The sequence below is a fragment of the Tachypleus tridentatus genome, chromosome 7, assembly GCF_004210375.1.
Source record: "Tachypleus tridentatus isolate NWPU-2018 chromosome 7, ASM421037v1, whole genome shotgun sequence".
NCBI classification, from domain to species: domain Eukaryota; kingdom Metazoa; phylum Arthropoda; class Merostomata; order Xiphosura; family Limulidae; genus Tachypleus; species Tachypleus tridentatus.
In genome coordinates, this window is record NC_134831.1 from 96,987,375 (window position 1) to 97,000,380 (window position 13,006).

General features: G+C 37.7%; 1 protein-coding gene across 1 annotated transcript in view; it reads right to left on the bottom strand.

The window, feature by feature from the left end:
* Nucleotides 1-707: 707 nt before the first annotated feature.
* Nucleotides 708-13,006, bottom strand: part of LOC143256256 (LIM/homeobox protein Lhx5-like) — a 146,012-nt gene continuing 133,713 nt past the window's right edge. The window contains exons 4-5 of the mRNA XM_076513219.1: nucleotides 11,689-11,853; nucleotides 708-3,371 (exon numbers count right to left, since the gene is read on the bottom strand). Of these exons, the coding sequence (XP_076369334.1) occupies nucleotides 3,172-3,371; nucleotides 11,689-11,853 (365 nt within the window). The 3' untranslated portion in view covers nucleotides 708-3,171. The remainder of the gene's footprint in view (nucleotides 3,372-11,688; nucleotides 11,854-13,006) is intronic.

Sequence of the window (13,006 nt, forward strand, 5' to 3'; positions counted from 1 at the left end):
ACACTTCAATTGCTTTGTTACTCCTGATTGCCTTGTGTTTCTCCTGAAATAGTAGTGTTATAATAGAAATCAGAATATTTTTGGGGCCTCTGACTCTTAATATTAACATTGAAGTTAATGTAAGTATATAAATATGAAACACTACACATCTCTTTTCTTCGAAATTATAAAAATATTCATAACTAACACTACCATATATATTACCAGTTTGAAGACAGATAATGTTATAATACTATTTACACACCCTAAAGTTCTAATTCTAAGTACTGTGAATATTAATCCTAATTTCATGTATTTACAATCAATAAAACTCTTCTTGAAATATAGTGATGATCTAACTTCATCTTCCGACTTGTATGGTATATAATTTAATTAATATTTAAAAATATCACTTTAGATTATACAGAAAAACATTTTATTACGTAGGATTATTTTATCAGACTTTTTTGTTATGTTGATGTGTGAATAAAACGTAAGTTTAATTTCCCAGGGATTAAGTTTAATAATCCTTATTAAGTTCCTATAAGTTCTACTCATTAATAAATCAAGTATAACATATTTCTTCTTGATGACAGTTCGACTTTACCTGTAATCTTCGTTCTTTGGATTCTTCTATCAAATAATAGAAAAATCAAACACAAAGATTAAAATAATAAACTTCAAAGATAACAACTCAAAACTAATCACACAAGCGTTTATGTAAACTTTTTATTTCTTCTCGAATCCATTCTATACAATATAGAAAAAAAGAGACAACTCGTTTGTAATCTGTACATACCATCTTCTGAAAGGGATATTTACATTCACCAGAAAAGAAATCATTCGTCCAATCACAACAACAATAACAAACACAAATTTTGTTGTTGTGTTCTTAGTGATAAACTACAAAAATCGTTATTTTCACTCTGTCCATCGTAAGAAATCGAGCCCCGGATTTTAGCGTTGTAACGCCATAAACTTACCTCTGACCCGTGTAAGTTATTTATTTATTAACAAAGTAACAATGTAATGCGATCTTCATTCAATTTTCAATTTGTGATGGAATAGTGACATGATGCTTGAGAAGTCATTTCTAGTAGAAATCATTTCATTCAATAACACATATATACAAGACGGGAAATCATACTAATTCCAAACGTATTTAGAATATAATGAAACATATTTTACGTATTTGTAATCGGAACTCCATTAAGAGTAAAAATTGACAAATGGCTTCAAATTATAATGAAATCAACTTGGTAAATCTTTGATTGACAATATACTTACGTTTCCGCTTTTCTTAATCGTCCGATCGATTTTGATTTTTGTGTTTTTTATTTTGCACATTAACAATCGAGGCATACCTGCACGACAGTGTTTGAATAGTTTCATGTCGTGTTACTTCCACGACAATCAAACAAAAATAGATAATTACATGTTGGGAGATTTGGATTTTTTTCCAGTTTGAGTACACAGACTTATTACTGAGTCACTATTGGCAAAGTTAGAATGTACAAACAAAAGTATTCTCCTATTTTTCAGAATACTTTTTTCAAGGAAGGTCTAGACATTTTGAAACAAACTCTGGATAATATTTATAAAACTCCTGTTTAGTTCAACCAAAGTTTCGCCATTGAGGATTCACCAGTTCTCTAATGGCGAAACTTTGGTTGAACTAATTCATTATTATTATCTGGAGAGTAAAGGTGTTTTTTTCAAAAGTTTATTGTTAAAATACTATGAAAAAAAGCGTACACCTAAAAGTTTAAAATAAAACACTGTTCATGTTATTCCAAGTGTAATAAATGGATCGTACACAGTAAATTGGCGTGACTACACATCTAACTAATGGTTGAATTCCTTGACACCAGTTTGTTCAAAAATAAAACTAAACACTTAGAACAAGTGGTTGTTCTAAGTGAAACCAGTTTCTTCAAAACTCAGACTAAACACTCATAACAAATTGTTGTTCTATGTGAAACCAGTTTCTTCAAAACTCAGACAAAACACTTAGAACAAGTGGTTGTTCTATGTGAAACCAGTTTCTTCAAAACTCAGACTAAACACTCATAACAAATTGTTGTTCTATGTGAAACCAGTTTCTTCAAAACTCAGACTAAACAAAAGTTAAACCAAAACCGTCATTAACTTGAAGGAGGTATTCAATTCCTTTCTCGCCACGTAAGAAATATGTTTTATTATAGTGAATACATCTGAGATACCAAGCCTTGTCTGTCCGCTATGTGTCACACATCATACCCTGATATACTCCAAAACTTCTCTGTCCGCTACGTGTCACACATCATACCCTGATATACTCCAAAACTTCTCTGTTCGCTACGTGTCACACATCATACCCTTATATACTCCAAAACTTCTCTGTCCGCTACGTGTCACACATCATACTCTGATATGCTCCAAAACTTCTCTGTCCGCTACGTGTCACACATCATACTCTGATATACTCCAAAACTTCTCTGTCCGCTATGTGTCACACATCATACTCTGATATACTCCAAAACTTCTCTGTCCGCAATGTGTCACACATCATACTCTGATATACTCCAAAACTTCTCTGTCCGCAATGTGTCGCACATCATGCTTTGATATATTCCAAAATTTGTCTGTTTATTGTGTGTCGCATCTCATGTTTTAACAAATTTTAAAGTTGGTCTGCTCACTATGTGTCACGCTTCATGTTATACTTGAAAACATATCTACCCATTATGTGTCATATCTGATGTTCTAATATATACCAAAACTTGTCTTACTATCATGTGTCATACCTTACGTTCTAATACATTGCAAGTGGGTCACAGCTCACTGTGTCACAACTTTGAAGTCATCATTCTTGTCATTTTCTACACCTATGTTCTACAAATATGTAAAGACAGTGGGTGATATAATACCTTAAATTCTACATCTTATATTTGAATATCTACAAATATTTCTTTTTGTCCCAAATACACAGAATTAAGAAACGTTCGAATCCGCTAGGTGGCGCGAAAAAGTTTCGTTTAGAAATGCTAAATGCCTACACAAAACAAACTGTTCTGTTGAGTTTAGCCTCCATCGAAGTTCATTCTTTCTTCAACGTGTCCAACTCTTCTGACATTGAGCTTCTGGGAGGAACTCGACGTCTTCAAACAAAACCAGATGATAACTACAGGAAGAACTACTACAACAATGACGTCACCAAACAGGTGTTTCACTCAGTGCATGATGGGAAATTCCTCCGTGGTAGACGCTGTCAATAGACGATCGAGATGGACAGTGACCATCAGTAATAAACCCTGGGCGAAGACATGACCTCATACCTGGGCTCGACCGATGAGAAATGAAGTCACTGTGATGGTGTAAACATTGTTCTTCGACACTTAAACTGAAGTGACCTGCACGGGGAGAGAGTATGGAATATGAACAATTAAACTGCACAGTAATTTCCTATTAAAGGGATAGAACAATTGAAAAGTTGAGACTAGGCTACAATTTAAGAGGTAAACGTTTATAAATGTTTTATAATCTAAGGTTTGTAACTACAACTAACTTATTTTACACCTCATCACTGTAAACTTAATGTCTAGGCACCGTGAACGCCTTTAAAAGCGGAAGTCTTGCAGTTTGAACGTCTCAAACACCAGACGTATTCGCTTCTCTGCCACTATCCTAAGTTTGTTCTGTTGACGTTTACACCCAACACCTGTCTAGCACCTTATGGTTTCTCTATACACACATACACCTTTCAAATGGCAGTTGTTTAAACCTACAAACTTACTGTCTGCAAAAAACTTACAATTTTTCAATACTTGAAGATATTTCTACACCTAACACCTCACAATTACTCGTTGTTCAGATGTCTCTACACCTAACACCTTCCAATCACTTGTTGTCCAGTTGTCTCTACACCTAACACCTTCCAATCACTTGTTGTCCATATGTCTCTACACCTAACACCTTACAATCACTTGTTGTCCAGATTCTCTAACCTAACACCTTACAATTACTTGTTGTCCAGATGTCTCTACACCTAACACCTTACAATCACTTGTTGTCCAGATTCTCTAACCTAACACCTTACAATTACTTGTTGTCCAGATGTCTCTACACCTAACACCTTCCAATCACTTGTTGTCCAGATGTCTCTACATCTAACACCTTACAATTACTTGTTGTCCAGATGTCTCTACACCTAACACCTTCCAATCACTTGTTGTCCAGATTCTCTACACCTAACACCTTCCAATCACTTGTTGTCAAAATGTCTCTACACCTAACACCTTCCAATCACTTGTTGTTCAGATGTTTCTACACCTAACACCTTACAATTACTTGTTGTTCAGATGTCTCTACACCTAACACCTTACAATCACTTGTTGTTCAAATGTCTCTACACCTAACATCTTACAATTACTTGTTGTTCAGATGTCTCTACACCTAACACCTTACAATCACTTGTTGTTCAAATGTCTCTACACCTAACACCTTACAATCACTTGTTGTTCAAATGTCTCTACACCTAACACCTTACAATCACTTGTTGTCTAGATGTCTCTACACCTAACACCTTACAATTACTTGTTGTTCAGATGTCTCTACACCTAACACCTTACAATTACTTGTTGTCCAGATGTCTCTACACCTTACACCTTCCAATCACTTGTTGTACAGATGTCTCTACACCTAACACCTTACAGTTACTTGTTTTTCAGATGTCTCTACACCCAACACCTTACAATTACTTGTTGTTCAGATGTCTGTACACCTAACAACTTCCAATCACTTGTTGTTCAGATGTCTCTACACCTAACACCTAACAGTTACTTGTTGTTCAGATGTCTCTACACCTAACACCTTCCAATCACTTGTTGTCTAGATGTCTCTACACCTAACACCTTACAATTACTTGTTGTTCAGATGTCTCTACAACTAACACCTTACAATTACTTGTTGTTCAGATGTCTCTACACCTAACACCTTACAATTACTTGTTGTTCACATGTCTCTACACCTAACACCTTACAATCACTTGTTGTCCAGATGTCTCTACACCTAACACCTTACAATTACTTGTTGTTCAGATGTCTCTACACCTAACACTTTCCAATCACTTGTTGTCCAGATGTCTCTACACCTAACACCTTACAATCACTTGTTGTCCAGATTCTCTAACCTAACACCTTACAATTACTTGTTGTCCAGATGTCTCTACACCTAACACCTTACAATTACTTGTTGTCAGATGTCTCTACACCTAACACCTTACAATTACTTGTTGTTCAGATGTCTCTACACCTAACACCTTACAATTACTTGTTGTTCAGATGTCTCTACACCTAACACCTTCCAATCACTTGTTGTTCAGATGTCTCTACACCTAACACCTTCCAGTCACTTGTTGTCCAGATGTCTCTACACCTAACACCTTGCAATCACTTGTTGTTCAGATGTCTCTACACTACAACTAACACCTTACAATTACTTGTTGTCCAGATGTCTCTACACCTAACACCTTACAATTACTTGTTGTCCAGATGTCTCTACACCTAACACCTTCCAATCACTTGTTGTCCAGATGTCTCTACACCTAACACCTTACAATCACTTGTTGCCAAGATTCTCTAACCTAACACCTTACAATTACTTGTTGTCCAGATGTCTCTACACCTAACACCTTACAATCACTTGTTGCCAAGATTCTCTAACCTAACACCTTACAATTACTTGTTGTCCAGATGTCTCTACACCTAACACCTTCGAATCACTTGTTGTCCAGATGTCTCTACACCTAACACCTTACAATCATTTGTTGTTCAGATGTATCTACACTACAACAAACACCTTACAATTACTTGTTGTCCAGATGTCTCTACACCTAACACCTTCCAATCACTTGTTGTCCAGATGTCTCTACACCTAACACCTTCCAATCACTTGTTGTCCAGATGTCTCTACACCTAACACCTTACAATCACTTGTTGTCCAGATTCTCTAACCTAACACCTTACAATTACTTGTTGTCCAGATGTCTCTACACCTAACACCTTACAATCACTTGTTGTCAAGATGTCTCTACACCTAACACCTTCCAATCACTTGTTGTTCAGATGTCTCTATACCAAACACCTTACAATTACTTGTTGTTCAGATGTCTCTACACCTAACACCTTACAATTACTTGTTGTTCAGATGTCTGTACACCTAACACCTTCCAATCACTTGTTGTTCAGATGTCTCTACACCTACCACCTTACAGTTACTTGTTGTTCAGATGTCTCTACACCTAACACCTTACAATTACTTGTTGTTCAGATGTCTGTACACCTAACACCTTCCAATCACTTGTTGTTCAGATGTCTCTACACCTAACACCTTACAGTTACTTGTTGTTCAGATGTCTCTACACCTAACACCTTCCAATCACTTGTTGACCAGATATCTCTACACCTAACACCTTACAATCACTTGTTGTCCAGATGTCTCTACACCTAACACCTTCCAATCACTTGTTGTTCAGATGTCTCTATACCTAACACCTTACAATTACTTGTTGTTCAGATGTTTCTACACCTAACACCTTACAATTACTTGTTGTTCAGATGTCTCTACACCTAACACCTTACAATCACTTGTTGTTCAGATGTCTCTACACCTAACACCTTCCAATCACTTGTTGTCCAGATGTCTCTACACCTAACACCTTCCAATCACTTGTTGTCCAGATGTCTCTACACCTAACACCTTCCAGTTATCACTTGTTGTCCAGATGTCTCTACACCTAACACCTTCCAATCACTTGTTGTCCAGATGTCTCTACACCTAACACCTTCTAATCACTTGTTGTCCAGATGTCTCTACACCTAACACCTTACAATTACTTGTTGTTCAGATGTCTCTACACCTAACACCTTACAATTACTTGTTGTTCAGATGTCTCTACACCTAACACCTTACAATTACTTGTTGTTCAGATGTCTCTTCACCTAACACCTTCCAATCACTTGTTGTTCAGATGTCTCTACACCTAACACCTTACAGTTACTTGTTGTTCAGATGTCTCTACACCTAACACCTTCCAATCACTTGTTGTTCAGATGTCTCTACACCTAACACCTTACAATCACTTGTTGTTCAGATGTCTCTACACTACAACTAACACCTTACAATTACTTGTTGTTCAGATGTCTCTACACCTAACACCTTACAATTACTTGTTGTTCAGATGTCTCTACACCTAACACCTTACAATCACTTGTTGTCCAGATGTCTCTACACCTAACACCTTACAATTACTTGTTGTTCAGATGTCTCTACACCTAACACTTTCCAATCACTTGTTGTCCAGATGTCTCTACACCTAACACCTTACAATCATTTGTTGTTCAGATGTATCTACACTACAACTAACACCTTACAATTACTTGTTGTCCAGATGTCTCTACACCTAACACCTTACAATTACTTGTTGTCCAGATGTCTCTACACCTAACACCTTCCAATCACTTGTTGTCCAGATGTCTCTACACCTAACACCTTCCAATCACTTGTTGTCCAGATGTCTCTACACCTAACACCTTCCAATCACTTGTTGTCCAGATTCTCTAACCTAACACCTTACAATTACTTGTTGTCCAGATGTCTCTACACCTAACACCTTACAATCACTTGTTGTCCAGATGTCTCTATACCAAACACCTTACAATTACTTGTTGTTCAGGTGTTTCTACACCTAACACCTTACAATTACTTGTTGTTCAGATGTCTGTACACCTAACACCTTCCAATCACTTGTTGTTCAGATGTCTCTACACCTACCACCTTACAGTTACTTGTTGTTCAGATGTCTCTACACCTAACACCTTACAATTACTTGTTGTTCAGATGTCTGTACACCTAACACCTTCCAATCACTTGTTGTTCAGATGTCTCTACACCTAACACCTTACAGTTACTTGTTGTTCAGATGTCTCTACACCTAACACCTTACAGTTACTTGTTGTTCAGATGTCTCTACACCTAACACCTTCCAATCACTTGTTGACCAGATATCTCTACACCTAACACCTTACAATCACTTGTTGTCCAGATGTCTCTACACCTAACACCTTCCAATCACTTGTTGTTCAAATGTCTCTATACCTAACACCTTACAATTACTTGTTGTTCAGATGTTTCTACACCTAACACCTTACAATTACTTGTTGTTCAGATGTCTCTACACCTAACACCTTACAATCACTTGTTGTTCAGATGTCTCTACACCTAACACCTTCCAATCACTTGTTGTCCAGATGTCTCTACACCTAACACCTTCCAATCACTTGTTGTCCAGATGTCTCTACACCTAACACCTTCCTATCACTTGTTGTCCAGATGTCTCTACACCTAACACCTTCCAATCACTTGTTGTCCAGATGTCTCTACACCTAACACCTTCCAATCACTTGTTGTCCAGATGTCTCTACACCTAACACCTTACAATTACTTGTTGTTCAGATGTCTCTACACCTAACACCTTACAGTTACTTGTTGTTCAGATGTCTCTACACCTAACACCTTCCAATCACTTGTTGTTCAGATGTCTCTACACCTAACACCTTCCAATCACTTGTTGTCCAGATGTCTCTACACCTAACACCTTACAATCACTTGTTGTTCAGATGTCTCTACACTACAACTAACACCTTACAATTACTTGTTGTCCAGATGTCTCTACACCTAACACCTTACAATTACTTGTTGTCCAGATGTCTCTACACCTAACACCTTCCAATCACTTGTTGTCCAGATGTCTCTTCACCTAACACCTTACAATCACTTGTTGTTCAGATGTCTCTACAACTAACACCTTCCAATCACTTGTTGTTCAGATGTCTCTACACCTAACACCTTACAATCACTTGTTGTTCAGATGTCTCTACACCTAACACCTTACAATCACTTGTTGTCCAGATGTCTCTACACCTAACACCTTACAATTACTTGTTGTCCAGATGTCTCTACACCTAACACCTTCCAATTATTAGTTGTTCAGATGTCTCTACACCTAACACCTTCCAATTATTAGTTGTTCAGATGTCTCTACACCTAACACCTTACATTCACTTGTTGTTCAGATGTCTCTACACCAAACACCTTACAATCACTTGTTGTCCAGATGTCTCTACACCTAAAAACTTACAAATACTTGTTGTCCAGATGTCTCTACACCTAACACCTTACAATTACTTGTTGTTCAGATGTCTCTACACCTAACACCTTACAATCACTTGTTGTCCAGATGTCTCTACACCTAACACCTTACAATTACTTGTTGTCCAGATGTCTCTGCACCTAACACCTTCCAATCACTTGTTGTCCAGATGTCTCTACACCTAACACCTTCCTATCACTTGTTGTCCAGATGTCTCTACACCTAACACCTTCCAATCACTTGTTGTCCAGATGTCTCTACACATAACACCTTCCAATCACTTGTTGTCCAGGTGTCTCTACGCCTAACACTTTCCAATCACTTGTTGTCCAGATGTCTCTACACCTAACACCTTACAATTACTTGTTGTTCAGATGTCTCTATACCTAACACTTTCCAAACACTTGTTGTCCAGATGTTTTTACACTTAACACCTTTCAGTTACTTGCTTAGATGTTTCTAAGCCCACAGATAAGAATTCTAGTGGCCTAACCATCAGTCCACGCCAGGTCTCATTTAATTGTAATATTTTGATCTCGATGTTTCATTTCTGATCTAGTTTACACATCTCATAACTAGGTAGTCTTTAAATATCTTGTGAAATGATACAGGGACGTAAATTTGATAATAAATCGCTTCATAAAACACACTCTTTGGCAGCGTTTCAAAGGCACGCTTTTTGTTTTACCTTAAGCCTCGTGATTTCGGTTACATTAGGCCATTTGTTCGATACTTCACAAAATATATTTTCTTCATAACTGTACCTTTGCGTTTACGTAATTTTGTGGTTTTAGAAACAAATTCAACACGTGCCGAAACATACACAGAAACTTTGTCGTCACCCAGAACTGACTTTTAATATTTAGTTGGGGAATCTTACACAGAGTTCAGGGACTTTATTTTCTCTCCCGACCACCCCCACCGACGTTTAGGCAGCAACAGTGTCGTTTATTTTTCGAAAGATGTACGAATATTTTTGCCATAGCCTGACGTAAATGATCGGCAGTGGGCATGATTTGTTGCTTTATCCTGATAAGAGAGCGCCGGCCAATAAGTGACCGGCGTCTGGTAGGTACCGATAAATTTTAGCTGGTTCGAAGTTGCCACCCATTACTGGCGCGTAACACCGCAGGGGGTGGGGACAAGGGAGAACCACAGATACTACTCCACAGTCGCCCCCCCTCACCACCCTATTAATCCCCAAGTATATTATTAATGGAAGACATTAATTTTCTGTCTGTAAGCAAAGCAATTCTTTTCACACCTTTAGCGTTCTTCAGTAACCAGTTGGTAGTCTAGTGGAAGAATGAGAGATGTCCCCCTTGCGAAACATTTTAGTATTAACGACCAAGAAAACAATAATAGTTCCTACACATTCTAACATTTTGTTTTGAATAAAAGTTGTAACACCACTCTCAAAGCTACACTGAACACGCTCTCGTTTTCTGGAAATGGGAAATCAAACAAGTCACGAGTTTTTAAAAATCAGTGGTTTGTGCTTTTGATCCAGCGGTATTGAAGCTAACACAAACACGATGGGCTACCTGTGTTCTGCCCACGACGGGTATCGCAACCCAAGTTTCAGCACTGTAAGCACGCCGAGCCACTGGGGAACATTTTGGTCGAGTTCGGGTGTGTTTGATTGTTTTCAGTTAAGCACAGAGTGACATAACTGAGTTGTGCCTACCGAGGTAGTCGAAATCCTCTTTTGTTTACAGCGTTACAAGTCCTTAGACTTACCGCTGAGCCACCTGGGAGCAGTCAATGTTAATATCCTCGCAGTCCTGGAGTTGAAATATAGCAACATTGTTCGAATACTGAATAAACTAGTTTTCACTCACTTATTCACTCTATGTAACAACAATATGCATCAACGTTGTTCGTGTATTATCCACTTCCGTATACCTTGTTTGACGTAGGAAATAGTTTGGAGAATTGGCATGTTAACTCTGAATGAACTCACGAGGGTGTTACAATAATCTTACAAACACGTCTATTTAGATATCGGGAAACTCATGGAATTAAACAAAATCCAGTTTGGATTCACGACATCACAGGATAGTTTTGGAACTGATTGAATCCGTAGTTAAGAGCCCAGCGTGTCCAGGTGGTTAAAGCATTCGACTCGTAATCTGAGGGTCGTGGGTTCGAATCCTCGTCACACCAAAAAGGCTCGACCTTTCAGGGGTGGGGTCGTTATAATGTTACAGTCAATACCACTATTCGTTGGTAAAAAAGTAGCCCAAGAGTTGGCGGTGGGTGGTGATGACTAGCTGCCTTTCCTCTAGTCTTACATTGCCAAATTACGGGCGGCGAGCGCAGATAGTCCTCGTCAGCTTTGCGCGAAATTCGAAACCAAATCAAACCAAACCGATCTTCTGAAGTTTTCGGTAAATACGCAAATTCTGTTTGCTAACATTTATAAAACCCCACGTTCATTTCAATTGCTTGACATTAAACTATCGCTTTACTGCCATTTTAAATAAGAAAGGCACGTCTTACCTGGACTTCGAACTTACCTGGACTTAGAACTGTTCCCATGCGTACCGATTGGTCAAGAATTCCCACCGATGTTTGTGGCATCCCTCCGGGGTGAAACGTTGGACCATCTGGTGCCTGTTGACCGGAATAAAATTCGTAAAGTCCTTGAGATCCATACTGAAAGTCACGTGGACTACTGGAATCTATAGTAATAAAAATATCAGGAGGTGGGCGAAATATATTAAAAGAAATTCAACCTTGAAAATTGCACATGTTTCTATTATTTAGGTAACTGTATGAAACGGGGTTCCTTAAACTAACTTTCCGGAATGGAAATATGGTGACGGTATGGAAATATGGTGTCGGTATGGAAATATGGTGACGGTATGGAAATATGGTGTCGGTATGGAAATACGGTGACGGTATGGAAATATGGTGACGGTATGGAAATATGGTGACGATATGGAAATATGGTGACGATATGGAAATACGGTGACGGTATGGAAATATGGTGACGGTATGGAAATATGGTGACGATATGGAAATACAGTGACGGTATGGAAATACGGTGACGGTATGGAAATATGGTGACGATATGGAAATATAGTGTCGGTATGAAAATACGGTGTCGGTATGGAAATATGGTGACGGTATGGTAATACGGTGACGGTATGGAAATATGGTGTCTGAAAGAATTATATGATATTCATTTGGTTCTGTTTGATGTACATCATAATTTTAGAGACAATTTATCCATTAAACGTGGTTGGATACATCGCGATCAGGAGTTGGAATGGCTGTGTTAAAGGGTGTGATGTGGGTGTTAACTTGAGTACCAGTGAAGTGACAGGTTTGTATCGGACTATGCAGTAGTACAGTATTGAGTTCAGCAAACAGAGTGTGTAAGTAGATATATAATATTACATAGGGTATAAATACTGGATTTATATATACAGAATTTATTGTCATGTGTAATATTATATTAGTTATTCGTTAAGCTGTTCGTGTTAATGTGATATATATATACACACTGTGCACATACAACACTATAAAGAACCACCACTACACAAGTTAGTGTCAATTTGATATGTAAATATACAATAAACACTGTACCCATATAACATTATAGAGAACAACCACTACAAAACGTATTGTTAATGTGATATATACACAATACACACAATATATATATGCCACTACACAGAACCATCACTACAGAAGTTAATGTTAATGTGATATATACATACATACAACGGTCAGTAATGAACTTTCGTGGGACGTAAGCTGTTTTGGTCACAGTTTATGTTCCTTTAAATTATAAATATTATATTTAACAGGTTAATAATGTTAATATGT